This window comes from Heliangelus exortis, chromosome 10 (assembly GCF_036169615.1).
Source record: "Heliangelus exortis chromosome 10, bHelExo1.hap1, whole genome shotgun sequence".
NCBI lineage: Eukaryota > Metazoa > Chordata > Aves > Apodiformes > Trochilidae > Heliangelus > Heliangelus exortis.
Window position 1 is genome coordinate 8,167,722 of NC_092431.1, and position 27,302 is coordinate 8,195,023.

The 27,302-nt window shown below is 43.6% G+C and overlaps 2 protein-coding genes across 25 annotated transcripts in view; one reads left to right on the forward strand and one right to left on the reverse strand.

The window, feature by feature from the left end:
* ADD1 (adducin 1) overlaps nucleotides 1–2,788 on the forward strand; it is a 59,958-nt gene extending 57,170 nt beyond the window's left edge. For 18 of the 21 annotated variants that reach the window (XM_071753334.1, XM_071753342.1, XM_071753346.1 and 15 more), the window contains one exon: nucleotides 357–2,788. In XM_071753334.1, coding sequence (XP_071609435.1) covers nucleotides 357–709 — 353 coding nt within the window. In that variant the 3' untranslated portion in view covers nucleotides 710–2,788. The remainder of the gene's footprint in view (nucleotides 1–356) is intronic. The other 3 variants (XM_071753344.1, XM_071753352.1, XM_071753357.1) reach the window with 1 other exon arrangement.
* Nucleotides 2,789–3,170: 382 nt separating this feature from the next.
* On the reverse strand, nucleotides 3,171–26,790 carry MFSD10 (major facilitator superfamily domain containing 10). 4 transcript variants are annotated; one of them, XM_071753364.1, is made up of 14 exons: nucleotides 26,652–26,790; nucleotides 26,269–26,311; nucleotides 23,909–24,098; nucleotides 23,382–23,478; nucleotides 20,609–20,712; nucleotides 18,780–18,938; nucleotides 16,846–17,034; nucleotides 12,459–12,567; nucleotides 11,322–11,433; nucleotides 9,965–10,073; nucleotides 8,278–8,368; nucleotides 6,456–6,503; nucleotides 5,029–5,118; nucleotides 3,171–3,969 (listed from the first exon to the last, which is right to left on the reverse strand). In XM_071753364.1, the coding sequence occupies exons 3-14, from the start codon at nucleotides 24,077–24,079 to the stop codon at nucleotides 3,863–3,865; spliced, it is 1,386 nt and encodes a 461-aa protein (XP_071609465.1). In that variant the 5' UTR covers nucleotides 24,080–24,098; nucleotides 26,269–26,311; nucleotides 26,652–26,790; the 3' UTR covers nucleotides 3,171–3,862. The 4 variants fall into 4 exon arrangements, with proteins under 4 accessions (XP_071609465.1, XP_071609468.1, XP_071609466.1 ...); XM_071753367.1 differs by lacking the exon at nucleotides 16,846–17,034 and having other exon boundaries at nucleotides 3,726–3,969; XM_071753365.1 differs by lacking the exon at nucleotides 26,269–26,311 and having other exon boundaries at nucleotides 3,726–3,969; nucleotides 26,652–26,779.
* Nucleotides 26,791–27,302: the final 512 nt, after the last annotated feature.

The following is a 27,302-nucleotide window of genomic DNA, read 5'->3' on the forward strand; positions in this document are numbered from 1 at the left end:
CCAATGAAAATTGTAGGTTTAATTCCAGCTTACTGTACGAAATTATCATGTTGCCTGTAAATGTTATGAATAAAACATGAGAGAAGTCTGAGCTGTTACTTTCTTGCTGGTTCACACCCACATGATGGAATTCAGCTTTATCTGTTCCATGGCAAGAAGCTTAAAAACAAAGGGAACATTTGAGTATCTGATGTCTGTGTCAAAGCAAAAGGAGAACAGACCTATTACAAAGGCTTTTATGCAAAATAAATACATTAAGTTTTTTATACAGAGCACTCACCATCCCCTTGCTTCGTTTTCTGTGCTCTGGGGACACTTTAGTAAACTAACTGTGTCCTTGTCTGTCCACCCACCAGAGACACAGCAGGACCAGACTTACAAAGATGACAGTGATGCTGCAACTTTCAAGCAAACCCTCCCAGATCTCACCCCTGATGAGCCTTCAGAAGCACTCGGCTTCCCTCCCTTAGGGAAGGAGGAAGGGAGATGTGATGAAGTTGTGCCCAAAAGCCAAACGCAATTGCCTGCAGTGGAAAATAAGGAACCCCAGTCTCAAGCTGCTGAAGAGGCAGTAACACCAACAGCTGAGGAGGGGACAGCAGCTGATGCAGGTAGTGATGAATCTCCAGGGAAGTCCCCATCAAAAAAGAAAAAGAAGTTTCGCACTCCTTCCTTCCTGAAGAAGAGCAAAAAGAAGAGTGACTCCTAAAGGCCAAACACACTGCAGAAACACTGTCATATTTTAAAATTTATTAACCACTAGAATGTACCAGATCGTACCAAGTGTTTTGTCTTATTACGTAAATGAATGCAGCAAGTAATCCAACCAGCCCCTTGAGTCATGGCTTGATTAAGATTATAACCCGAAACTAATGTCCAAGAAGGTGCTAATCTGGTGTTTTCAGCAGCTGCCACAGATCTGATCCCTTCTTTGTAATCAAATGTAAATTACTTCCAAGTGGAAGGCTGTGAATCACTTTTTAATTTGAAGCCCATACTGCTTTGTAAAAGAATAAAAAAAATATATTCACAATTAAAAATTAAACACACATTGCTTACCACAGGAAATGTTATTTTCTAGTATTCTGTTCCAAGTCACAACTAAATTTTCTTATATTGACTTTTGGAGAGGATGCTTTTGCAGTGGTGATTTCAAGGAGGGATGTGTTCTTGAACTGACAGGTAAACTTCTGCAAGTTTGTGATCACGAGTCATTTTGGCCAAGTTTTGAGGCTGTCCATTCCTTCCTCTCTTTCTTCCCTCTGAGTGTTGTAACAAAATGAAGGTGTTTTTCACTTTATTTTATAACTGGCACTTGAGGTCATCTTTGATGTCTAGGACTGAAATAACTGTGGTGTGTTCTGCTCATGTTGTGTGTTGAAAGAGCCCAACCCTTTTATTTTCTAGTGAATACAGTTTAAAGGAAATCTGTCTTTCAATCACACCTCCCAGAGGATCAGGCATATGGTAATTCGGCTGTTAGAAAAAGTTAAAAAGTAACTGTATTTAAAATATTCCAGAAGTTTTTCAGCCAGTGGTGTGAAGCATGGGCAGGTGTGTATTTTGGGCCTTGGCACAGAGGTTTTCACCCTCTTAAATCCCTTGGGTGCACATGCAAACCTGTTGCATAGAAACCCTTGTTATGGCCTTTTGTGTTTGTTTCCTCCCATGGTAAAAATGTTAATGCATAATGCTGAATATATAACCTTTTTTGTATTTTCACTTACAAAAACTGGCATTTTTTTTTTCCTTTCCAGCTTTAAAGTACAGAAATCCCAAGTAACTTTTAATGTGTATTTCCATAGTTTGCTCTAAATGTTTGTTTGATATGTAGCATGGTAAAGAAGATCACTTTCACCGCCAAGTTCACTATTTCCCAGTTATTGCCATGCTTCTGTCTATCACTAATTGTAACTGTAGTTTAAGATCAGACAGGTGAAGCTCGTGGGAACTCTCCAGAAGCTGAGCACAATAACCCCAGGCAGAATGGGGAAGGCTGGTGGCCATTTCTGGTGGTACCCGGAGGAACCACTGACACCTCGGTGAGACGGAAATGCACTGACTCACAGTAGGTGTCTGTAACAAAACAGAATATGGATGTAACCTTTTAGGACAATATTAAATCATGCAGTTGGTAAAATAGCAGAAAACTAATGCCTTACATACACTTAGCAGAAAGCATCGAGCGAGAGGTGGGCTGAGAAGTCGGATGCAGCTATGGATGAGCAGGGCCTGCATTAGGCTGGGAGTGCTGACACCTCGGGCTGGTGTCAGGGATCAGCTGCCAGGAGAAGGAGCTGTGAGGCTTCAGAGGAGAGCAGAGGTTTGGAGGTAGTGACTGATGCCAGGAGAGCTGGAAGGTCACCTTTGTGCAGGGGTAGAGGCAGGGTGGGACAGGCAGCAGTGGAGCTGCAAACGTTCAGTCAGGACTGCATGGCACGAACGGCTTTCAGCTTGTACTTTAACCTTGTATGTCCTCTGTACACTAGGAAGCAAACAATACTTATTTTGCTAAATTGTGTTTTCTTGCAGGGTCGTAATTAAATGACTAATTGCTATATGTTTCAGTTCTTTAATGGAGTCCCTCCGTTTATCTTGACCACATATGCAATGACTCTTAGTTTCTAATTTTGTAGTTTGTTCTTTTAATTCTTTGTATTTCAATATGAAATGTAGTCATGTATGGTATGGTTACACACTTTGGGGCAGAATAAAGTCCTGTATTTTTCTTTCTTTCTTTCTTGTATCATTAAGTTCTACTCACAAATAAAAACTCTTCAAAAGAAAATTCTTTTCCTGCTCTGCTTTTGATGCTTATACAGTTTTATTCTACAACTGTACCCTGTTGCATGTAATTGGTTCCACATTAATAATTAATGTGTTGATTAATGATTGCTTTAATATATTCTCAGAAAACACTCCAATTGAATGCTGTAGGGCTTCCTCCTGGGAGGGCCTCAACAGAGCCCTGGGCAGGGCCTGGTCCTTCCCTGCCTGCAGCAGCCCCTGCCGCACAGTCAGCACTGAGGGGTTTGCTGGGGCTGGCTCTCTCCAGGGGCATTTTCAGCACTGAGGGGAGGAGATTCTGGGCCCCTCCTGGGCTAATCCACACCATGGTGTTTGGTTTCAATGCCTGTGACATCCTCACTGTCAGTAACTGGACAGACAAATGCAAAATTAACAGTTTATTTGTAATGCAAGAACAACAAGGCTTGGTTATCAAAAACCATCACAGGGTATTAGAAATATAAAACATCTCCCAAAATTTAATTGTATATTAAAACCAGTCCACCTGAGCCAAAGCAGCAGGAAGGCTGCAGTATGTGTCTCACTTTTGGTTGTGATGGAGATGTTTTCAGTCAGTTGGTGACAGCTGTTACTGGCTGTACTGCACACGTGTGGACAGCTTGTGATAACTGTATAGAAACACCTGCAGAGACAGGGCCTGGAGTTGTTCCCAGCTGCTGAAACAGCCCCCTGGACAGGGGTGTTGCTCAGGGTGGTGCTGGTGGTGACAGGATTCTTGCAGGAGCTGAGAGTGACCTGGGATTGCACTGTGCTGTGTTTCTGTCACGCCTGACACTGCTTCTCTGATCATCTTGATGCTTTACTCAAGTGGTGGTTTCTTTGTTTTTTGGTTTTTTTTTCTTCTCCTGTTTCCAAAACTATTCAAGCCATCTGGGAGGCCATATAACTGCTTGTGGAGGGCCATAGGAAACCTGAAGTGTGGTGGTGCTGCAAATGGTCCCCACAGATCCCCTTCCAGATCAAAATCCTTCTCTTTCTATTTGGTCAGCAGCGTCAGGTACAGTCAGGCCATGTTGAGTTCCTTGGAAGCTGCTGAGAGTTGTGTGGGCACTTCCTACTCCTCCTTTGTCTGCTGCTTTATAGATCCGAGTAGAATGAAGGGGATGAGGAACAAAGCTCCACAGACAGTGAAGCAAAGCTCTGCCCCTGCCAGCCAGTAAACTGCAAAGGAATCAAGATGTAGCTCATGAGTGTGCTGCTCCCTGCATCCATGGCCCTGCTGCCCTCCCCTGCAACTCCTGCACCTCGCAGTGCACAGCACACACAAGTTATCAAGAGGTATTGGCTAAAGCAGAGCTGGTTCTCTTCCAAGGAAACAGCATGTTTCAAGTGGTTATTTTAATTAGGATATTTTAATCCTGCCAGTATGGAAATCAGGCAGTTCCTATTCAAACACTCAGCTGTAGCCACAAGGCAACTCTTTAACTCCTTGTCCCAGCTCCGCCTCCTGGCTCTGTGCTTTTCCTCAGGGTCACTCACGGTCAGGATCAATCTCCTGACAGTGAATGCTCAGGAATCCAGCACCCAGGAGAGAGGTTCTGGCACAGCCCAAAATAACATTAGATCCAAGCTCAAGCTCTGAGTTGCTGCTACCCCTTACTCTGTCCCTTACCCCTGTAAGGGCTGAGGGGCCCTGAAGCCTTGGGGCAGGGGCAGCCCCTGCTCCTTAGGCACAGTCAAGGCCATTGGGCACTGCACGCCCACCCCCTGGGCTCTGGGCTCCATAGGAGGGTGTAGGTTACAGGTACTTTTAATGCTGAAGCTCTGGAGAACTACTTACCAAGCACAAGAAACCCAGATTTCATCAACTCCTGCTCACCTGGTGCAAGGGCAGCCCCTCAGCAGGTGGGTTGGGGGCTGAGATGGCTACAGCTGAGCCTGGCAGAGGGCAGGGCTCCTGCTCAGCCTCCAGGTCCCACTGCACTCTGAGGAGCGGCTCTTGCCCACATAGCAATGCGGGGGACTTGCTTAGTTTGCTGCTGCTGCTGGAATTTTTAACAAGCCAGGCAGTACCTGCTGTCCATGAACATTTTAAGTCACCCACGAGGCTTTCACTGGTACTACCAAGGACTTTGTCCAGCCCTGCTGCAGCTCTCAGGGGTACCTGCTTCTGCAAAGATAACTTGATGCTTCTGCAATGTGCTGTGTGCCCCTTCCCCCTTCCAACCCACCTGGCTTAGTGATGGCAAAAAGGCAGGAGGAGCACAAGGCCACACGCACCTGTAGCAGACAGGATTGGCCCCAGGGCTCTGGCCAGGGCTCCCAGGCTCCTGAGGATCCCCATGACTCGTCCCTTCTGGCTGGCAGAGCCTGTGCAAGCAGAGAGTTGTTGTCACTCCATGGAGGTTTTGCTTGGGCAGGGAAAGCAGGCATTGCAGTAGCTCATGGAGCCTTGTTCTGGAGGTACTTCCCACATCCATCTCCCCCTCCTTCATTTTACACTTGCTGCCCAACAGCATTTATTTCTCCTATCACAGCTTCACTGAACAACACCAGGACTTGTCCATGGACAGCTTTCAGTGTAGCCCCCCTCTCACCCCCTGAACATAAGCAATAAAATCCAATTTTTGCATTGTGCAACAGCTTTGCTGAGGAGACAGAGGTGTACACTACAGGCAGAACCATGGATGCAAGTTAAGAGCAACATGAAAGTGACAATAATGAGCAAAACGTTGCAATTTTGTCTCAGTGAGCACTGCAGTACTGAAACCAAGGGAACCAAAGCTAAAGAAAGATCTGTGCCGCCCAAAGGAGACACAGCTACATCTGTTTTACAAAGTTGCATAGCAACCAGTGCCACAAACCCAGAAGGTTTTCGAATATTTAGAAGGCACCTTAGACTGTATGTTCTTTGCAACCAGGAATAAATTATTTTACTGCTGGTTGACAGTAGAAGAACCCAGGCCATTCCTGGCCCAGTGCTCTTTATGTCCTTTGTCTCACCAACAACATTAATTCTTACCCCACTGTTGCCCCTCCTTTTAATAATTACCAGAAATAATGTGCTCCAAGTTTCCCCAACCCACTGGAACAAGCTACTTAAAAACCTGCAGTGACACTGATGTTCACTCTGAACAGTTCACTGCTGTTTGTTAGTTCTGAAACCACCCAGTATGGAGTGCTGAGTTTTCAGAGACATGTACAAGTGAGGTTTGAGTTTTCCTATGATCCCATTCAGGATGTTTCTGCATTTCCTGGGGTTGGAGTATTTATCTTCCTATCCCCAGCAGTCCCACTTAGCTTCCCTTCTGCAAAGGACATTCAGGAAGGGAAGGGGCTGGAGGCTGCAGATCTCCCCCTGCAAAGCCGGGTGCAGGCACAGAGGCCCTGCAGCCACAGATCACTGCAAAGCAGGAAAGGGCAGAGACAGGGGAGTGGGAAGGGCTCTTCCCTAGGCATTGGCCCGACTCCTGCAGGGGTGGCGATCCTTTGTATATACAGCACGGAGCAGCGGGTCACTGTTACAGCGTTTCTGCTTTCCTTGTTGACTGCAACTGGGGGGGAAGAGGCTTTCCACAGCCAAGTAGCAGCTGGAGGCCGCAGCCCCACATTCAGATCTGAGGTGGACCTCAGACATCTGTACCTGAGCCAAGTCTATGCAAAGGTCACTTACGTGGCCAAGGGCTCAGAGCAGGAAAGACACTCACCATATCCTGACACCACTGCTGACAAACAGGGGATAACAATGGCTGCAGCTGGAAAAATCCACAAAAGATATGGTCAGCAAACAGCAGAGAACTCAAAACAGTTACAAGATCAACAGTCAAAAACATGTGGCCCAAACCCCTCACTGCTGCAGAGCTCTGAGGCACTGCACCAACAATGAATCATCAGGTTTAATCCAGTTCAATAATGAAAACACCCCCTCAAAGCCAACCTGCACAAAGCCCAGAGCCACGAGTGCTCAGAGCAGATGTTTCACATTAGTGCCTCTCATCCTGTGAGCCCAGGGGAAGGGGTGGATATGTCAGATCAGCTCACTGGTCCTGTTCCAAAACGCTGTGGTCCTGTCAGGTGGAGCAGGGATTTCAAATATTTCAAATGGGCAGTGAGGTAGCTGGACACAGCCCCACACTGTGCCATGCATGTGGCCTCTCATTGCACCCATCGATGAAAGAGGTGGCTACATTCTCTCTTGGGAAATTGGACAGTCAAGTCCAAGAAGAAGAGATTACAAAATTTTTGGACTCAAAAAGCCAAAAGCTGTTCAGCAATCACTGCCCTCTTACTGAAACAGGGGCTGCTTCTGCCAAGAAGGAAGTGCTGTAAGCATACAAAGCAAAATTTTTTCTGGGAAGAAAAGGACAACCAGAGAGCAGGGATGAGAGACATGCAGGCACCCTGACTGCAGGCACCCTAAGTGGGGCAGAGGGAGAAAGAGGAGGGGAAAGGAGACCCCCCCCCCCAGAGGCATTTCTACCTGGCTTAACTGGGGAAGTGATGGACCCTTCTGACCAGATGGAGCCCAAGGGAGACAAAGCTTCTAACTTAGAAGCACTGTGAGACAAAACAAACACCTCACAGACCCCTCCCCATGCCTGGGCTCTCAAAACGAAGTTAAGCTGTAGAGAAGATGTAGATTTTGAAACCTGTCTAACACACAGCTGTCCCTAGACAAGCAAGCTACTAAACAGATGTGTTCTGTGTTTTACAGTTTACTCTTAAGTCAAGCTGAATCATGCAAAAGAGAAGTCTGCTGTTTTCATGATTACTTGATTTCATGATTTGAAGCTTCTTAAGAGTAGTTACAAGCACTGGGAGTATCTGAAATCTCTTTTCAGAGAGGCACTTCAGTGGATGAATTTAATGTCATTCAGGATTGTTTCTCTGAATAATGGTTTAAATTGGCAGAATATTATTTATGTAAATGCATAAGCATCTTTGGAAACCATCTGCACTTATCAAACACAATAGGTGGAGTTCTCCTTCCCTGAGTAGAGCAGTGTCCAACCCATGCAGCCCTGTGCCACAATGTTCAGGGCAATGCTGTCTGACCCTCAGCCTGACTCATCCTGAACACCCCAGCTTCACACCATGCAGGTCTCCTCAGCCTGCTGCAGGCTAATGCAGCCACCACTGAGACACAAGGAGATGATGTTTCCCATCTTTTCCTGAGCTATTTAATGAGCATTTTGCTTCTAGGTCTGACGAGTGGGGGAAACCAGCCCCAAGAGCTCCCCAGTGAGATAGGACAACAGGAGCACTGGGGATGCTTCCAAATAACCACAGCAACTTCCTGTGATATAAACAGCACCAGAAAAAAAACAAACCAAACCAAGAAAACAAAACAAAACAAAACAAACAAACAAAACAAACCCAGACCCTATTTCTTCTATATTTTGAAAAAAAACTGTGAACTTTCTTTTACTTAATAGCTAAAATCAGAAGTGCATCTTTTTTGACAGGGTGAGTAAAGATATGAAGATAAATTATTTGTGCTCAGCCTTTAGTGCATTTTGAATAGCTCACCAAAAGAGTACAGCAACAGTCCAACACTCAGCATGGTCACATTTGCAGCCCATCCAATTAACAAGAAAGCTGGAATCAGCAACATAATGGCCTGTAAAATGAAGGAGTCACAGTTACAGTTAAGCCCTGCTTGTTAAAGCCTAACTCTAGGTGTTCTGCAAGTTCTCTGCTGCTGATGGGACTGCTTTTAAGTTAGAAGCAGAAAGCCTTTTATTTCCAAGTAGGAATGTGAAATTCACCTGGATGGGCACACATGAGTACAGTTTGCTTCTCTGTTCTCTCTCACTATCACATGATGGCAAACCACATCTGGGCTGAAGTCACCAGGAACACAGTTATCCCACCACCCATTTCCCATAGCTGAGGAAAAATTTGCTTTTGCACAGCTCTCTCACAGTGTCTACTGGGTTTTGGTGTTTGTTTGTTTTTTTTTTCTTTTGTTCTGTGTTGAACTGGACAGAACTCTAGCCTTAATTCTTTATCTCCTGAGCTGGCACAAGTGATGAAAAAACTTCTGTGCAACAAGACTACAGCTCCTCTGTTTGTTCTCAGCAGTACTGACCAATTTTAAGGGATACTTCAAACTCTCTGGAGCTATCCAAGTCCATACTTCTGGAGTCAATATGAAAAAATGGGGGTGTTTGGAGAAGGACACATCTGCTGCACATTTCACAAAATAGGGTATTTGCTCCCACCCAATGTTTCATTTAGAAGATTCAATTATAAATGAGAAACTGTAATCACTGGCTGAGAGGCCACATTTTGCCATATGATCCAGATTCACAAATTGGCAGAACTTCAGCAAAAGGGGAAACTCCCACAAAAGCTGCATCCACAGAAAGAGTGTCCAGGGCCAGCCTGTTTCAGCACAGTGCATGTGGGTGTTTCTGAGGAGCAGTCATCCCAGACCAACTAAACAAGGTATTTCAAGGGAGCTACACCTCTCAGGGCAGGGAAGAGGAAAGAGTCCAAGCACAGCTCTTGCCAAGCAGCCAACAAAAGCTGAGAAACACTCAAACCCCACCTCGGTTAGTTCCATGCACAAATGTAAATGACAAAACATATCTGCTTGTCCCACAGCTGTGAGGAACTGTCCCCTGCCAACCCAGCAGAGCAGCACTGTCATCTCTACCAAGGACAAGGTGAGCAAAACAAAGAAAAGCACACTTTTGTCAGTGAAATTTCTGTCTGAACATTGGTACAAACTGCTGTTACATGGATTACTGATGACCACAAATCAAAGACTGGAGGAAGAATCTACTCCCTGCCCACCAGTGAAATAAACTCTAGGGAAAAGCTCTCACAGAGATGGTCAGACTGAGGATGTCCCTGAAAATAATTTGCCAGAAAGAAAGTCAGAGATCAACTCTGAAGCAGCTTTAGTAGTTTTAATGTCTGCACTGCAAGAGAAATCACTGAAACAAAGTACAATCTTCACTGCATTTTACCCAGACTGCAAAGACAGACACTGTTCTTACTGCCTACTTCAGCAGCTATCTATGAAGAACTCAAAAGTTTCAACAATATCATAGCTAAGATAGTCAGAAATGGCTCTAATGTTCCAAGGTTTTGTTAGACTGATAAGTGCCCACTCCAACTACCTTTAGCTGCACTTTAGATTGAAAATTAACATGTCAGATTTGTGCTGGAAAATAAAAAGAAAAAAATTATTTATTGTATTTTTTACCCTTTTTACAGCTCTGATTTCATTTCCTGGCTTGATTCGGCGAGCATAGCCTCCCTGGATCACAGCCATTGTTATTCCAATAAAGAAAAACATCTTGCCCTGCTGCATGCTAGAAGGGAGGCAAAAACACAGATCATGGAGTCAGGCACAGAGCATTCCACCCCAGGATTCATAGGTTCAGTGCAGACACTTTCCTGAACCAGAGAGAGAAAGTGGTTTTTTGGTGCTTGCAGGAGCAGTGCAGATTTTTAATATGGTGCAGTCTTCCATGCAGGTTCCATGGCAGTCTGACAGAAAGAAATAAACCTCTGATGGCTGGGACAGCTGCTGGCAAATGCTGCAGCCACCTCTGGTCTGCTATGATGAAGTTTCATTGCTTCCAGGGTGGCCCACAAAGAGTCAGCAGATTAATTAATTACCTGGTGCCATGGAAGTCTGTGCCAGGTGCATGGGAGTTGCTGGAGTTAGGTTAAGGTCACCAAGGCATTGGCATGGTGGTGATAGTGTGTTGTGCCAGGAAGCTTGCATCACTCCTTCCACCCTTAAATAGTCCTTCAAATTTCCCTTTCATCTCTTCCAAACTATGTGGATATTCTCAACTAAAAGTTCTCAGCTCCCTTACCAGACTGTTTGTCACAGAGCCTGTACCATCTGCATAAATTTGTGTATCTCACCACATGGGCCCCCTGACAGCACTGTGCAGAAGCAGACTTAACACACCAGAGAACCTTTCCTGGATGCACACACATTTGTTAAGCCACAAACTGTAATGAAAGACAGACAGAGAAGGATGAGACAAACCCCTGAGGATTGCTCAAAGGGAAGGACACACGTAAGGAATCAAGCTGCAAGATCATGTTCCTGGATGGAAATCTTCCTATGAACTGGCAGGAAAAGTATTTCAAGCTGAACTGCTGTTAGTGGATTCTGTTCTCTATCTTCTCTGGTGCTGGACTAAAGGAAATCAAACTCTGTGATGTAATGACTGCAAAACATGCAATGCAGAACTCTACTGAGCAAATATAATCACAAAGCTTCATCCTTTGCCTTTTTTGAGCTTCAAGATTTGTCCTGAAGAACTCTAGGCTAGAAGAGAAAAGGTTTGCAACTAACCCAGTTATACATAGTTCAGGAGCTTTAATTTAATCTTGTGTATTGATTTTCTCTTGTTAGTAGAAGCTGTAGATTCACTGAGTATTTCCTTTCATGATAAAGAGTACACCCATTTTTCAGAAATTCTTACCACAAAGCCCAAGTATCACTGAATGCAAAGGCTTCTTTCTGAAGACCTTAAGTCAAAATTTTGACAAATATCCTAGACAAAATATACAACATTCATCTTCTAAGTGTGCTATACCTGCTGAACTGGAATCTCTGGTGAGTCAAAAAACTCAGGGTGTACTCCAAGCCGGAGAAAAGGAAGAGGTACAAGAAATAAGCCAGGCCCAAGATTTTGAGATTCTGAAGATCTAAAAAACAAAACAAAGAAACAAGGAAAAACAAACAAGGAAAAAAAAAAAAAAAAAAGAGAGAGAAATGCAGTGGTGTTTTTCAAGCATAGCTAGAGCATGCAACAACAACAGTACAGCAACATTTATCAACTGCACAAGGAAAAGTTCTCACTTAAGATGCTCATTTTAAATAGCCATATAGACATGGCACAAAATGACTTCTCACTTCCTGTCCCTTCCTATGAGGAGAGAAAACACAAAAAGACTGATAGCTCTTTAACTCACTCTGGTCTCACTCACCCAGTCCAGACTCTTTGCCTCACACTTACACCTCCACCTATACTGGGACTTCTTTATTTTTTAACCAATAACTGCAATCCGTCCAGTAACTTGATGCTGGCCTCAGGATGATATTGGCTAAAGCACAGCATCCCTTTTTTTCTAAGCTACAGATGATCTGCAACAGATCACCTGATTTGTTTTTCTGCCACTGCAGGGTTTAACAGGTTTGCTCCAAGGTGGCAATATTTCTCTATTTCTGATGCAGCAGCAAGGAGGACTGAGAGGCAAGCTGGTGTACCTGGCAAACACTGATTTATTTTCTATGGCTTAAATAATTTCATATAGAGAAATGGCCAGCTCAGATCCTACATGTCTGAAGTCTTGAGCTGAGAAATAAAATTTCAGTCTGAAGTTTCCTGGTTTACAGCTTGGATAAGCAAACTCACATCTTCCTTACTCAAGCCTTCATCTATCTTTTTAAAATCACTTCCCATACTGCAGCCTACCCCAGACTGCAGCCAGTGCCTGAAGAAAAAGCAAGTAACAAGTCAGAAATCTTCAACACATTAATCAGTAAAAACTTCTTTGGGGAATAACAGGACCAGCAGCCAAGGGAACTTCACTTCCCTGTTCATAAGTTAGTATGGAGGGTTTTAAATGAATGAATGGAGTGCTGCTTCTGAAATGGGTTGAGTGAAGCAACCACCATAACATACAAGAAGAACATAGAATTTTTATATAAAAGGTCAGCTAATGCTTACTTTCCTCTGATGGGGATTCCTTTCCTCTTGTGACTGCAGAGAACTGAAATAAAGCCCAAGGACTGAGCAAGTCAACTGCTGCCTGAAATCTGGATGTCACAGAAGAGACCTGATCAGAGAAAGAAAGAAGTTTATTTAAAACCTGATGTAATAATCACTGCAAGGAACTGACAGTAACAATCAGCTGTACTTCTACACCTGCACAAATTATCTGAGGTGAAACAAGGCAACTGGCATTGGGGTTTGTGTGACTCCCAGTGACATCCCAGACTTTCTGATCATGGAACTGGCTCCAGCACTGTAACTACAAGATAGGGCACCAATAGCAGCTTTCACTGAAGGCAAAAAATAGATTTTTCTCTGGGTTCTTAAAAAGCCAAAGGGGCTCATTCTCCACAAGAAGGTGCCTTTATTTGGTTCGTTTTTTGCATCATCCTGATATCCAATGAACATTTACTGGACAAATCATGGCCCATGTGCCTGCAAGTTCATGGGAAGCTGCAGATTTGCTTGTGTGCTGAGAAAGTTTGATGTGTAGCACATCAAACAACAGTCTGTGTTGGTACTGGTTTTCTTTTAGCCAGCCAGTGACACCTCCTGGGGAAGAAAAGGAAAATATAATTTTTAGAGGTATTAGTTGGAGATAATTTAGAGAGATTTCTAGAGAGATTCTGCCCAGACACATTGTGTGGCTTTTTGAAGAAGAAAATCTATTTTGTAGCACTTTTGGTCCTTGTACTTAATACATCTCAACCTAGTTATGCATCTAGAGGCACTCTTCCTGCTTCTTATTAATAGGAGCTTAGGAGATACTTATTCTTTCATCTACAGGGAATTTAATTTTTTAATTTGTTTATTTTTTATTCTAAGATATATAAAATTTAAATATATGCTAAAGAAGAAACAATATCTAAATTCTTAAGGAAAGTATTCCTTACAAAATAGAATTTATACAGTCACAGGAAGAGATAAGACAGCCTCAAGAATCCTGAAGAAGCACACTGAGCATTTCACATCTTCACAGCACTGCACAGACTTTATATGATGAGCTTCCCTCTCTTCCCAGATAGGGAAGGAGCTATTACCCTCTTGAGGGCAGAGATTAAAGGTCAAATTATCAGTGGAACTTAATCTCAGTCCATGACTTGAGGACCTATTTGGACTGGATTTAATAGAGCTGTAAACCTGCAATATGGTATTAGCATGACCTCTGTCTTGTTTCAACGGTCAGAGCTTCTGAGCATCCAGCAGCAGAGCCCTAGAGCCTGGTAGCCTCACAACAGCCAGTTCCAGATCCCAGGCTGGGTTTGTATAAAGCCATAAAGCTGCTGACACACATAAAATAAATTTCTTTCTCCTTCCACTGCGTGTACTGCAGAGAGTAAACAGACACTCCCAAGAAGAAGTTTCCTTATGCTTTTTAGAAGGTCTGTAAGAGGATTTCCTGAAGCTGGCTTTTAGAAATCCTCAGTTCCTGCATTTGTTGGCATGTACTACAGCTCACAGAATCTGGTAACAACTAACTCTCTTCAAGCATGTTTCTCAGTAAGAAAAAAACTTCAATTGTACCTGTTTTGAATTATTATCCATGCCAGACAGAGTGCCAAGCTGCTCTGTACTCAAAGGCTGATTTTAGTTTGGTCTGAAGGATATACAGGATATGTGTATGTGCTTAAAATATTAAGATTTTTACAAAATACAGACATTAGATTTTTTTTTTAATATATGCACCTGTGTGTGCATGTAAATTTATCCTATCTGCCCTAAAAACAGTGGTTTAGAAGTTAATTGAACCACTGATCAATCATTAAAACATTGTCCAAAACCTGACTTTTCAGCACCCCCAAATAGCAAAGTATACACTGCCAATATGAGTCACAGCTACCAGCTGCATGGAGTTTAGAATCTTCTGCAATTTGTATTTAAATTCTATGCTTACAACTTATTACTCCAAAATTGCTCAATTTTACTTCAAGATCACACCAAAAGTCACCTTGAATGGCAGACATTTTTCACAGTGTCTTTTTTTTCCTTTAATGCAGAGACACTACGTGACACATCTTGAAGGTACAGTCAGCTCAAATCAGAAATTCAGCCGGGGCCTTCCATACTCCAGCCTTACCCTTCAAACCAGACACTGTTTAGTATCCATAAAGCAAAAGTCTTGTTTTTGCAGAAGTCTGCAGTGATTCTGCACAGCCTTATGCATACTCCTTACATGATTAAATGGACACCAGAAAGAAAAAGTTGCAAGACCATCCCTCCAGCAAGGCAGCTTTGCTCATTAGTAGCTGAGCTAAAAATTAACTCAAAAGCTCCTAAAGGGGACAGATTCCACTGGTGTCCTTTATATTCCTAGCAGGGAAATCCCTGCAGGTCACAGCAGGAGGTGTTTTGGCCACCTCATATAATATCAGTGTATCTGACAGAGGAAAGATGCAGTTCTCTGGTCACTTCTTCACCTGAAAAGCTTGTGGAACAGCTGAAAAAAACAGGGAAAAAAGAGAGAAAAAATTCTGCTCTTTTTGGATGCAAGCTCATCCTTCTTCCCCATGTCCCCCTTCACCTTCCTCTTTCTAAAAGTTAATTCCAACACAAACAAATGTGAAATACTTCATCTTTCGTTTGAAAAAAGGGCTGACAGAGAAACAAGAATAAAATGAGTAAGGAAACAGATGTCTGACCCCACTAGCACACCCTCCTACTGGTTATCATTATCATTTCCTCTCTTTTTACAGCTTTGTCCTTCCAATGCATCCACTCCTATACTCCAGTAGCACCTGCTCTCTGCCCAGCCAAGTTCCAGAAGGGCAGCCAACACACCTATCATTCCTCTCTCATCCTCTGTCAAGACAACTGCTCTCCTCCCACTCAGAAAGTGGGAGGAATCACCCAAGAAAAGAGCAAAGCAGCCTAATAAGTGAATTTACAAATACCCTAGGACACATAAATCAACTGGGGCCACTGCCAGATGCTAGCTAAAAGGAGGCAGTACAAAAGCACCAATATAGATCACAAGAAGCTCCAATACAGGCAAACCACTATCTCATCAGCAACCATACATCCTGTGTATTTTTAATCACTGGAACTTGACCCTGAAATTATTAATCCACCTCATTCAACACCCACTGCTGCACAAAGACAGAGCCCCAGAAAGCAATGACAAAGCATTCATTTTCTTATCAAAATTCAGTCATGTTGGCTAACACAGACTAAATTATCTGAACAACTTTCAAGAGGACAATAAAAGAAACAGGGATGAAATTAGATGATTACAGAGTCCTAAAAGGCACTGAGGCAGTTATCCCTCTACAGCAAAGGTGAAATTGTTTATAGAATACAGATCCACTCTACAGCACTTCCCTGAGTCAGCATGTTCCTACCACCAAAGAACATGAAGCTCTAACCAAGAACAGGATTTTATCTGAAATGTTTAGAAACAGACAAATAGGAAAGGAGGACAGATGTTGGAAGAGCTGTTAAAAAAAGTTTAAATAGCTGTAGTGTTTGGGAAGATAACGTGAGAAACCAGTTTCACACAGGACACAGGGAAACACTAGGGGAAGAGCTAAGGTTTTGCCCTGGCAGAAGCACTGCAGATAAAAATTTCCTAAACAAGTCTCAGTGTCATAAGGCTTTGGCCATCCAGAGAGACCAGGAACACTTCAACAGCTGAGTGCTGCTTAGAAACAAGGGACAACAGGAAAGATCCAATCCAGCTGAAAGTCAAATCAAGTGTGTCACCCAGATACCCAGGGCTGAATTCAGTCTCTCCCATGCTACCAGTGGAGACTGTTCTAAAAAACTTTTAATCAGATATATCTTGAACAGTGTCTGGCCCTATAAATCCAGTCACTAAATTTTACCACATGCAGATTATTTTTTATCTGTGGAAGACAGCACAGCTCAAAGAAAATAGCTTTTCACTACATGAGCACTCAAAATAATCAAGCAAAGACAATAGCTAAGAAATTTTCTAACATATACTGGCTAAGTGGAAGAAAATCCAGTCTCTGGTACATTTACTTTTATGATTAGCTGAAATTTATCCCTGGGAAGTCACTGGGATTGTAGGATAAAAAAAATCACCTTCTTTTGCCTGAATTCCAATTAGTTTGTCAGAAATTGAAACCTAATACACTGAAGCCAGCAATTAAACATACATGCCAGCTATTTAAGAGTTTCCAACGTTACACTGGGCTAGGAGATGGGACCATCATGCAACCACTTTGACACCACCCTGAATAATATTAAATTATACTCCCAGGAAAGGGCTAAACTCCTGAGACACTGGCTCAGACCCATCTTCACTGTTCCAAGTATTTGAACAGTCCTCAAATCCCATTTCTACAGGAAACACAGATCTTCTGATTGATAATCCATTTACCCGTTTTTCTTTGGGAAGTGTCTCTGGAAGTAGGAAGAAGATGAAAATCAGATCAGCCACAGCAAACACGAGCGCCAACAATGCTGAATGAAGGTAGAAGACTTCTCCTTTCTTTGTCTCCATGGCTAAGTAAGCTCCAATCATGGGACCCAGGGTAAAACCAAGGGAGAAAGCAACACCAATCATTGCCTGAAGTGATACAATGAACACAGAAGACCGGTTTGTTTAGGTAGCTCAGTTCTAAAACAATTTGTATTTACTTGACAAAATGCAACCAGATACACAATGTACCCACCCTGAGGATGTAAGGAATGCTAAATGTGAAAAAACTGTTATTTACAAATAACTGATTTTATTTTCCATCTATCCAGGAAAGTGGCAGGAACAAACTGCAATGTGGTTATAAGTGAAAGGAAGTTGGGAAAGGAAATAATAATTCTCACCTCAGGGACTACTCAGCCAGCAGATCCTTCAGCCATAGGACAAACTTTTGTACTGAAGAAGGGAGGACAACACCGTGGCAGGAATAATGATGTCTTTGCTTTGACAACTTCTGTATTTAGGAATCTATGTCTCATAGAACAGAGACTGAGAGGCTTCCCAGAACAACCTGAATTTACTGCAGGTACTAAAGAAGATATATGGACTTGCTGTGATACCAGCATGCAGGAAAAGAGGTAGAATCTGTATAGACTGGATGGGAGCTTAAAAGAGCCCTGATCTGAGTCAGCAGCCTTCGTGAGATTGCTTAAGAGCACAACAGAGCAGGGTCTGGCTCAGTTTCTTTAAGAGGCATCCAAAGATGTATGCTCACATATGCAGGACCCAAACATGTGTCATCCCAGGACACAATCCTCCTGCTTTCCTGAGTCTGTTTAACTTTACCTTCAGTACCACCCTAAGCATGGCCAGAGCACACTCAGGTGTCTCCAGTGTTCAGCCTGCCCAGTGAGCACTGTCCCAGGCAATACCCACTGCAGTTTGGGAATTGTGTCAGTCAGATGCTGTTCTCTTCCCAGAGAGCAGAACAAGCATTCCTTCTCTGCTTTGGAAAAGAGACCAGAGCCACATGGATGGGAGCTGTGCTGCACTAGGTGATTTGCTCTCAAACCCTAAAAATAGGCCCTGAGCCATTTTATTTACTAGTGCTATATGGCTAGCCCTCTCCATAAATAAAAATATACTTCGACTCAGGAGGACAATAATAAATTACTTGGAAAATTCATTAGCTATCACTGTGAAATCTAAAGCTTTCTCCTCCCAAGAAGCAGCTCTCCTGCATAGTGACTTATAACAACCTGTCAGTAGAAGTTTGGGCCTCCACGGGTCTTTATAACATAAAAGAACTAACTGGTAATTCACAGACAAAGCTCAGCCCACAGGATGTTTCCACCTAGTCCTCTGCCTTCTAGGAGAGGACAGGGCAGCTGTTCATGCTACTTGCTGCTCATTCAGTCAAATGCCACATCCTTTATATGCTGAGCTCAGATGCTGAAGCCAGTGCAGCATCTGAAGAAGGCAGAGACATGCTGTGCTGTGCAGTGCTGCTGCACCTCTACTGCTTTGGAAGGTGAGAAAAATGGCTTCTCCTAGAACTGGGTTCCAGCTAGCAAAAGGGAGCCATAAGATCTTTTGATTTCTAAACTATTGTAATCAGGATTACAGTTATCAGCAGGATTAACAGCTGCAACACATAGGTAGTTTTTCCACGTCTAGGGCATCTGCATTTCACTTGTAGGTAGAAACCATTGACAAGCCTGAGAGCTCAGCTGCAAAATGATTTGGTGTCTTTTCAGACACAAGGTAGTATATAAAATCTTGTTTTCACAAGATCAATGCATACACATCTGAGGATGACATTCTGAACACATGAAACCAATTAAAAATTACCTAAAAAAAGTTACCCAAACATATCCCTCATACATATTACTCACCATGCCCTTGCTCCGTGCTTTTGGAGAGTGCAGATCAGCAATGATAGCTGTGGAGAGGCTGACATTCCCTTTGCTTATTCCACCTATGATCCTGGAGAGAAGAAAAATGCCAAAAGTCCTAGAGGCAGCCCATAGTGCGTATGATGTCATCAAACCCATCTGCAGAATCAAGAAAGGGCTCTTAAAAAAGCAAAGCAAAGTTGATCCTGTTTCTGCATGTTTCCCAGCTAAGCACTTAATTTGTTCATTTGTTTGTTTGTTTTTCACAGATGCTCCAAAACCTATGTAGCAGATATGTTTGAATCTACTGATACCAAACGCTTTCCTGGACAGTGATATAAAAAAAGTAGAAACTCATCCATAAAAACTTCATCTGAGATTACTGAGGAGAAAGGACTGAGGATGGCCCTGAGAAGAAGGATTTGGGGGTGATGGTGGATGAGAAGCTTAATATGAGCACTCAATGTGCACTTGCAGCCCAGAAAGCCAGCTGTGTCCTGAGCAGCATCAGAAGAAGTGTAGAGAGTTGCTTGAGGGAAGGGATTCCCCCCCTCTGCTCTTGTGAGACCCCACCTGGAGTGCTGTGTCCAGTTCTGGAGTCCCCAACATAAGAAGGACAAAGAGCTCCTTGAGCTTGTCCAGAGGAGAGCCACAACAATTATCTGAGGGCTGGAGCACCTCCTATAAGAAGATTGCCTGAGGAAACTGGTATTGTTCATCCTGGAGAAGAGGGAGGCTCTGATGTGACTTATAGCAGCTTTCCAATATCTGAAGGGGACCTAGAGGAAAGCTGGAATGGGACTTCTTGAGCAGGCATGAAGTGAGAGGACAAGGGGCAATGGTTTAAAACTTGAAGAGAGAAGAGGAAATTCTTTACTAAGAGGGTGGTAAAACACTGGAACAAGTTGCCCAAGGAAGTTGTGGATGCCCCCTTCCTGGAAGTGCTCAAAGCCAGGTGGGATGGGGCTTTGAGCAATGTGATCCAGTGGCAGGTGTCCCTGTCTGTGTCAGGAGGGTTGAATATTGATTATCTTCAAGTTCTTTCCAACCCCAGCCATTCTATGATACTATGATTAATAAAATTAGAAGAACAAAGTTCAGAGGGAGCTAAATCAGTTCGGTGCTCAAAACCACTCTAGTACATCCTGCTCTATTTGTTTCCAACTTATAAGAATTCTGAGTTCAAAATAAGAGGAATTCACAGTTCCAGCCCCTAAATTTGAGATGCAATCATAAGCCCACATGCTTATTTAATTTGCTGGCCATAGACTTAAAGGATATGAGGATTTGTATATCATTTCTGCAAAGTTCCACCATGTATGTACACACATGCTCTGCACTGCTTCTGTAATTAGAACACCATACTCTTGGCCAGCAATGGATAAAACTTTTTGGAGAATGTTTATAAGAAATGCAGTTTACACCACAATATAGCCCTTCCTAACCAACAATTCCCAGGCTCTGTGAAATAGGTCATGAAGTGATCAGCCTTCATTAGTCACCTGGGGAATTAAGGCATACAAGGATCAAGTCTAACATTTGTAAACAAAGCATCTGATGTCATATTCACGTATATAAGGGGGAAGGGGCTTTGGAAACCCCCAGAAACAGGTAGGTATTTTGCGGCCTCCTATGTACAATTCTGGATCTGGGAAGCTCAGCTTAAACACTCACATTTGGAAACAAGGCTGAGTGACTTGGCAAGAAGCAGTCAAAACAGAATAGACCTAAAGTTTTCAGTTTCCCAATCGTTTGTGCTAACCACAAGACCATAGTGCCTTCAACTGTGCATTGAGATGGCATTACTGAAATCAGTATGAGACACATACCACAGTCATCAAGATGACAGGCCTTCTGCCCAAGCAGTCTGACACAGCACCAGTGAGGGGAGAGGAGAAAAACTGTAGGATGGAAAAGATTGACCCAATCAAACCTAAAAATAAAATAAAATAAGTATATCATTAGATTGGCTGCCTTCATTACAAAGCCTATCTGTTCCAGACCTATTGCTCCACTATGTCCTTTAAATGCACACAATGAGTGTAAAACACAGCTCTAAAGAGCAGCTGTCATAAATGAACCACCTTCAAAATACCAATCTTGCATTCTTATTTAACTGAGCAGCCAATTACAGACAGAGCAGATAAACAGCCAGACCAGAGTAACAGGCATAAGATGGATCATACACTAGTGGTTGGTTACTTCATACTGATATAATCAATATAATAATCAATATTACTGGTTACTTCACAGGTGAGATTGGGGAAAAACTCACTGGTTATACTGGAATGCTGATTCTGTAATGCTTCCCCAGCTGACTAAATACATATTCTGTTCTTAAAATGGAGATAGCACCATTCTTTTAGGATTTTTTTTTTTTTTTTTTTTTTTGATTATTTGAACCTGATTCTGTCACACTTAATTAGCTTTTTTCCCCCTTCTTATCATGGAAAGAAAGACATAAGCACTGCTGTTAGTGAGGCACCTTAGGAAGCAGAAGTTCCAACAGACTCCCAAAACCTTTTGAAATCTGCCTCCAGCTTCTCTGATCTTTCATTCCTCTTTTACCTTGCTATTTCTAGCTTTACACACTTAATAATTTGCCCTCCACTCCCAAATAACAGGCAAAAAATGCCTTGCTGTCACAGGTTTTCTCTAAGGGGAAAACTGGGTTATGTGTCTCAGATCATTCAGCTAACAAAGCTTCACAGGGCAGAAGAGAAAGAAACCAGAAGTTCTGCCCCCATTAACTTTGAGGGAGGCAGAATATTGACACGGAACCCCCCAAGGTGTTCAGAACAGAACATTCTCTTCACTGCTCAAAATTGCTTCTAAATACTTTTCTCTCAATCCTTCTTGCTTAGAGGAGAAACAGCAAGGGATAAAGGCTTACTTTTTGAGATGAAGTGTCTATTTTATTTGCATGCTCCCTGTTAGATGAAAGTCAGGTGGACTCCTCTGAAAATAGAGGAGGAGTTGCTTTCCCCTTGAAAGCAACAGATCCCAGTCAAAGGATACAGCATTCCCAAATCAAAAGATAGAGCAGGCAAAAGGCACCAAGCTGGACACAACCGTGAGCTCCCAGCCCCTTGTTTGTACAGAGCCTGAGATGGTGAGGAGGTGCAAAGAGGAGGCTTGCAGATAGGCCTTAGAGGAGACAGAAAGCAGTTCCTGAGGGACTGAAGAATACTGTTTCCTACCACTCAAAGACAGTAAGCTGAGTGGCAGTAAGCCTCTGATGTGTAACATGACATATGTGCTGCTAGATTTCCTACAGCTCCTGCTGGAGATCAGCTACACCAGAATGTCCTAGAGACAGCAAATGCTTCTGGACCCTGCAAGTCAGCAGCTCTGCTGCTTTTAATAGGACTAATGAGATTTAGAACCAGCACTGAACTATAGCTGCCCAGGAGGCCAATGAGCCTTGAACTAATTCCAGTGTTTCCAGCTTCTAATTCCAGTGTTTCCTACTGACTGATCTCCAATCACATGCAGATCAATTGTGAAGGAAGAGCAATTCCTGTCACTGCAGGGACTAGCACAGCAGGTTCCTAACCTTTAAGCTGGCAGCCTGACAATAAGAAACAGCAGGCCTGAATGTCTCTAGCCATCTGTAGAACAAATTGGGCAAGATCATAGGATAAATCAGGTTAAAAAGGACCTCTGGAGGTCACCTCCTCCAAACTCCTGTTCATAGGGTCAGCTGTGAGGTCAGACAAGATTCCTTAGGGTTCCACTTAGTCAGAGTTTGAGTACTTCTAAAGATGGGAGACCTAAGCAAGCTGTTCCACTGGCCATCCTCACTGAGAGAAAGTTCCTTTTCATTTCCAGTGTAAACTTCCCTTGTTCCTTCAAATGCCTGTTGCCCCTCCTTCTCCCACCATGCACCACAACAAAGTGCCTCACTGTCTTCTTGATAACCTCCCTGTAGAGGGAAGAGTGCTAATGGCTCCAGGCTGGCCAAGCTCCAGCTCCCCAGACTCTCTGTCATCCTGGCCGTCTGCTCAGCTGCAGCTTATGGATGTTTTTCTTGTACTGAGGGGGGGGGGGGGGGGCAAACCTTGATGCAGTGCTCTAGATGTGGCCTAAAAAGTGCTGAGTAGAGTGGGACAATGGCTTCTATCAATCTAATGGCTTTCCTTCTGGTTCATACAGCCCAGGACATGTTGTTGCTTTTGATGTCAGGGCTGGCTTGTGCTCAGCTTGCTGCTCACCAGGAACTCTAGGGCTTTTACAGCAGGGCTGCTCCCCCCAGTCAGTGCCCAGTTGTATTGTTGCAAGGGACTACCCTTTCCCAGGGCAGGACTTCATATTCATCCTTACTGAATTTCTTAAGATTCCTGCTGGCCTGTTTCTCCTGCCTCCCTATGTATCTCAAAATGGCAGAGATGTGGCTGTCCAACTCTTCACTGCAATCCCTGTGACAAAACCAAAACCATTTATAGCCTACTGCAAGAGACATTTTCTGTGTTATTTAAATCCAAACCTTGTAACAGGCAAGTATGTTTTTTGTATGTGTAGGTTTCCTCTTACCAACACTGCAACTTGAAAACAACAGTCTTTTCCTTTTTTCCAGCTTGTTACCTTGTTTCATTTCCATACCTCCAAACAAGACACTGTTGTATTTTCGCTCTTGAGGCATCCCAACCATCTCTGCAAACCAGTCCACACCACGTTGCAATGACAAATAGAATCCATCCTGCAAAACAGACAGCTGGGAAATAGAACCCGGTGCTGGAAGTGGGAGCAAGTAAGTGTGTGGAATACTCAAATAGAGTAAAAACTCTTTCATTCTTAGATAAATCCCATGGATATCCATTAAGGACTGCTGTTTACTCTGCCTCGCAGGTGACATCTGTCTGACAAATGCAGCAGTACAAGGACTTGCCCATAAGAAATACCTGAATTTTCCCACAAATAAATTCCCTCATTTTAATAAAAAAGGAAGAGGGAAGAATCTCAGGCAGGTTCACAAACACATTCACTCCATGAACCATTTAAATGTGATGGATATTATTACTCTGCCTGTAGCTATTTGGTTTGCCCTGAGGTAAGGGATTTTTCTCCCATCCTTCCCTGAAGATTTTGTACCCAACATCTGCAGCAAGGTGACTTTCTCTGTTACTTACCTCAGTCTGGCTGTAATAATCCAGGATGGAAGGAAACAATGGCAAGATGAGAGCAAATCCCAACAAGTCGATGAAGAGTGCCAGAAAGACAATTGTAATAACACGACTACAGTTCTGTTCTTGCTTGTCATTGATAGAGCTGCTGCCAATTTCTGTCTCTTGCAGGGCCATGTTCCCAGGTGCTCAGCTTCTGAAAAACTACATTTATGCTCAGTCAGCAGAAGCCACTGTGCAGGCCTTTCATAAGACTATCTTACTGATTCATTCTTGCTTTCTACAGACTTCACAAAAATAAACTATGGATATATGAAGCTATCTGGTTTTCAAGGGAAGAGAAACCTTGACTCCCTTCGTTATTAGCTCAGCATCAAGTGTGCTTGCATTAAGAACAGGCTTCAAGGGCAATAAAGTAACAAATTTAGCATCATTCTACATAAAACACAGAACTAAAGAGCATTTAAAGTTTGTTAACAGGTGAGCAGTATTGCTACAACTTTCCCAAATGTTTTCAACTCAGTGTTACAGTAAGATACATAAGAAAGGGCACTCTTGTTTTAAATATCTATATTAAGTAACTAATAGGCTGTTTATGCCTTCACTAAAAATTACTAAAGCAATAGCAATAGAAAAAAATTTAAAAAAACAAACCAAAGCAAACAAAAAACCAAAACAAAAAACAAAACAAAAAACCAAAAAAACCCAAACAGGAATGCTGTCTTCAAGATAAAATCCAGGGAGCAACTGCAACTCAAGAAACAACACAACAAAATTTTACAACTTTTTTTTCCCCTCTGGATTATATCCACTGATAGGTTATTGACTTGGGGAATCAAATGATTAAGGCAGCATTTTAGTTTGTCAGAAACAGAACTATCAACTTTCTTTTATAATACTCCAAAACCAACTTAAATATATAAACAAGGATGCAGCCCATATCACGTTCAGTGTTGAACAAATAAAGATGTTGGTTCCTATCCTGAAAAAACTTCTGTTTCAACAGATATCAAAATCAAGGAGCAACAGACAAACCATGAAACTGCAAACTTCAGATTTGTAAAATATTACAGTGTATTTGAGTCATAAAACAATTATTGCAAAAATCCCTCAATGTTGGTTGCATTAAAAGGGTAAAAAAGGAGAAAGAATTTAATTGAAAAAAGTCCATCAATACCAAAAACATCCATTGGCTTTGATGAGTCCAGACTTAAAACATGAGGCTAATTTTAATATAAATTCTATTCCAGACAAGATGTACTGCATTGCATACACAAGGTACTTTAGCATATAATTGAATACCTTAACTCTTTTTTATGCTCAGCAATAAATACTAGTGTCACATTTCTTTACCTGTGGATTCAGTGTACTAGCACTGAACCCTTATTAAAGTTCAAAGGCCATGAGGCAAAAATGGAAGGGGGACACCTGCAATCACTTATTAAACTCTTGACATAATGCTCTTAAATCTTCTAGTGAACACAGCAGTTTGGTTATGTCCAAGATCCTTTTATTTAAACTGGTAAGTCATCACTACTACAAATTATTTAGCATAGTTTACCCAAATGATATAAGAACATCTGGAGCCAAACAAGCATTTCTTTACACAAATCCTCCCCAGCGGTAGGTCTATCCTGCCAACAGTTGAGGGATGGGTTCATTGTGGCAGATCCTACCTTAGTCTTCCCCAGAATTGTTTACTTGTCCACTGCATTGTATGGCCAAGCTGAACTTCATTCCAGGGTTATTTACAGAGGGTAACATCCTTCACACCTTACCCTTGCTGCCACCTCAGCTAGCGAGCAGCTTGAACCTCCTGATCCTAGCACTGACCTTTCCTTCAGCTCCACTTTCACGGTTGCCATTTCCCTTACGCACTATCCCATGGCACTACAAGTTTTTGTCTTTGTGCTTCATCAGCTTTGCTGTTCATACTGCTCTGTATTTTTTGCTGGGCAGGAAACCACCAAACATTTCATAGGCATCCTGTCAGCAAAAACAAAACGCTTCAGCTCTACCATGACGCTTGATTTCTGTGAAAAGACCTATGAAGTAGGGGGAGGGTTTTCAGTTTAGGGAAGTTGTTTCTCTGGACACTTGTGTCCCTGACACTGTCTCGGCTCTGCCTCAGCTCTCCCCCAGCCATCCCTCGGCTCTCACCTCTGCCCCTCACCGCCTCTGCCCTCCACCCCGGGGGGCAGGGCCAGGGCCAGGCCTCGGTGCCTCTCAAGAAGGGATCGGCAGCGGAGCTGGCCCTGCCCTAACGCACAAACAGTTTTGTTATATACCAGCGGGAAGAATTTCATCCTTCTGGCGTTTTCTTACTCCCCCTTCCTCCCTCAGAAATTCCCTAGGCCCGGCTTTACCTGCTATGCCTTAGGAAGGCTCCTCTGACTCCTTAACAAAGTCCTGATTCAGGTCAGGAGCAGGAATTTCAATCAGGAGGAGGGAAAAAAACCCCAGAAGAGGCAGCAAAGAAAGAAGGGAAAAAAAAAAAAAAAAAAAAAAAAAGCGCGCAAAGCCCAGGGGACAGAGAGGCCGCCGGGCGGGAAAGGTGAAGGGTACGGCCCTGGAGAGATGTGCTGCCCACGTCCAGAACCCGCTCTGCCCTCCGCAAGGCACCCCCACCAGGGACCCGCAGCCCTTCCGAGGGGAGCCCGCCCTGCCCTGCCCGGCCCAGAGCTGCTCCTCCGGCAGCCCCGCTCCTTCCCACGCCGCCGGCAGAGCCGTCGCGCTCCGGCCCACCCACCGCTCCTCAGGGGGGCAGGGCCCGCGGGGGTGCTCGGGTGGGTCCCCTCCGCCTGCCAAGGGCCCTCCCTTGGGGATGCTGCGGGCGGCGGCAGCTCCACCCCGGCCCTCAGCAGCGCCTTGTCCGCCTTCCTCTTCCGGCCGGGGATGGAGCCGCTCCCGCAGCTCCGTGCCGGGCGTTGCCGAGGAGGGAAGCAGAGAAGCCGTGAAGCCGCCTGCCCGCCCCTCAGCGAGGCGGGAAGGCACAGCCGCTCGGGACTGAGGGAGCGGCGGGGCAGGACCTGGCCGCCCAGGAGGGGTGAGGGAAGGGCCGTGTAAGGCAGCCGCAGCCCCCGCCGTCCTAAATCCCAAGTTGAACTGGGTATCTCGTACCTCAAAACACAGTCGCTACTTCATGCCTTAGTTTTTTGTTTGTTTGTTTTTTGTTTTGTTTTTTTTTGTGAAAACACAGTTGTTCCAAAAAGAGATTCTCTCGTTAGGTGCTACGTATCCTCGGTGCTACGTATCCTCAGTTAGCAGCAGTTTTGATAAATGAAGATTTCCTGGTGTCTGAGAAACAAAAATGTAGTTGCGAAAGTCATAACAGCTCCTAAAGCAAACTGCTCCCTTAAAAGAGTAAGTTGTTTTTCTTTTTTTTTTTTCCTTTTTTTTT

Coding starts and splice junctions, on each gene's coding strand:
- MFSD10 (XM_071753364.1), bottom strand. CDS start 24,079: ATGGCCCTGCAAGAGACAGAAATTGGCAGCAGCTCTATCAATGACAAG. Junction 18,939..20,608: donor CTGTCATCTTGATGACTGTG/GTATGTGTCTCA, acceptor TTGATTCTGCAG/ATGGGTTTGATGACATCATA. Junction 10,074..11,321: donor CAGAGATTCCAGTTCAGCAG/GTATAGCACACT, acceptor CCTCCCTTCTAG/CATGCAGCAGGGCAAGATGT.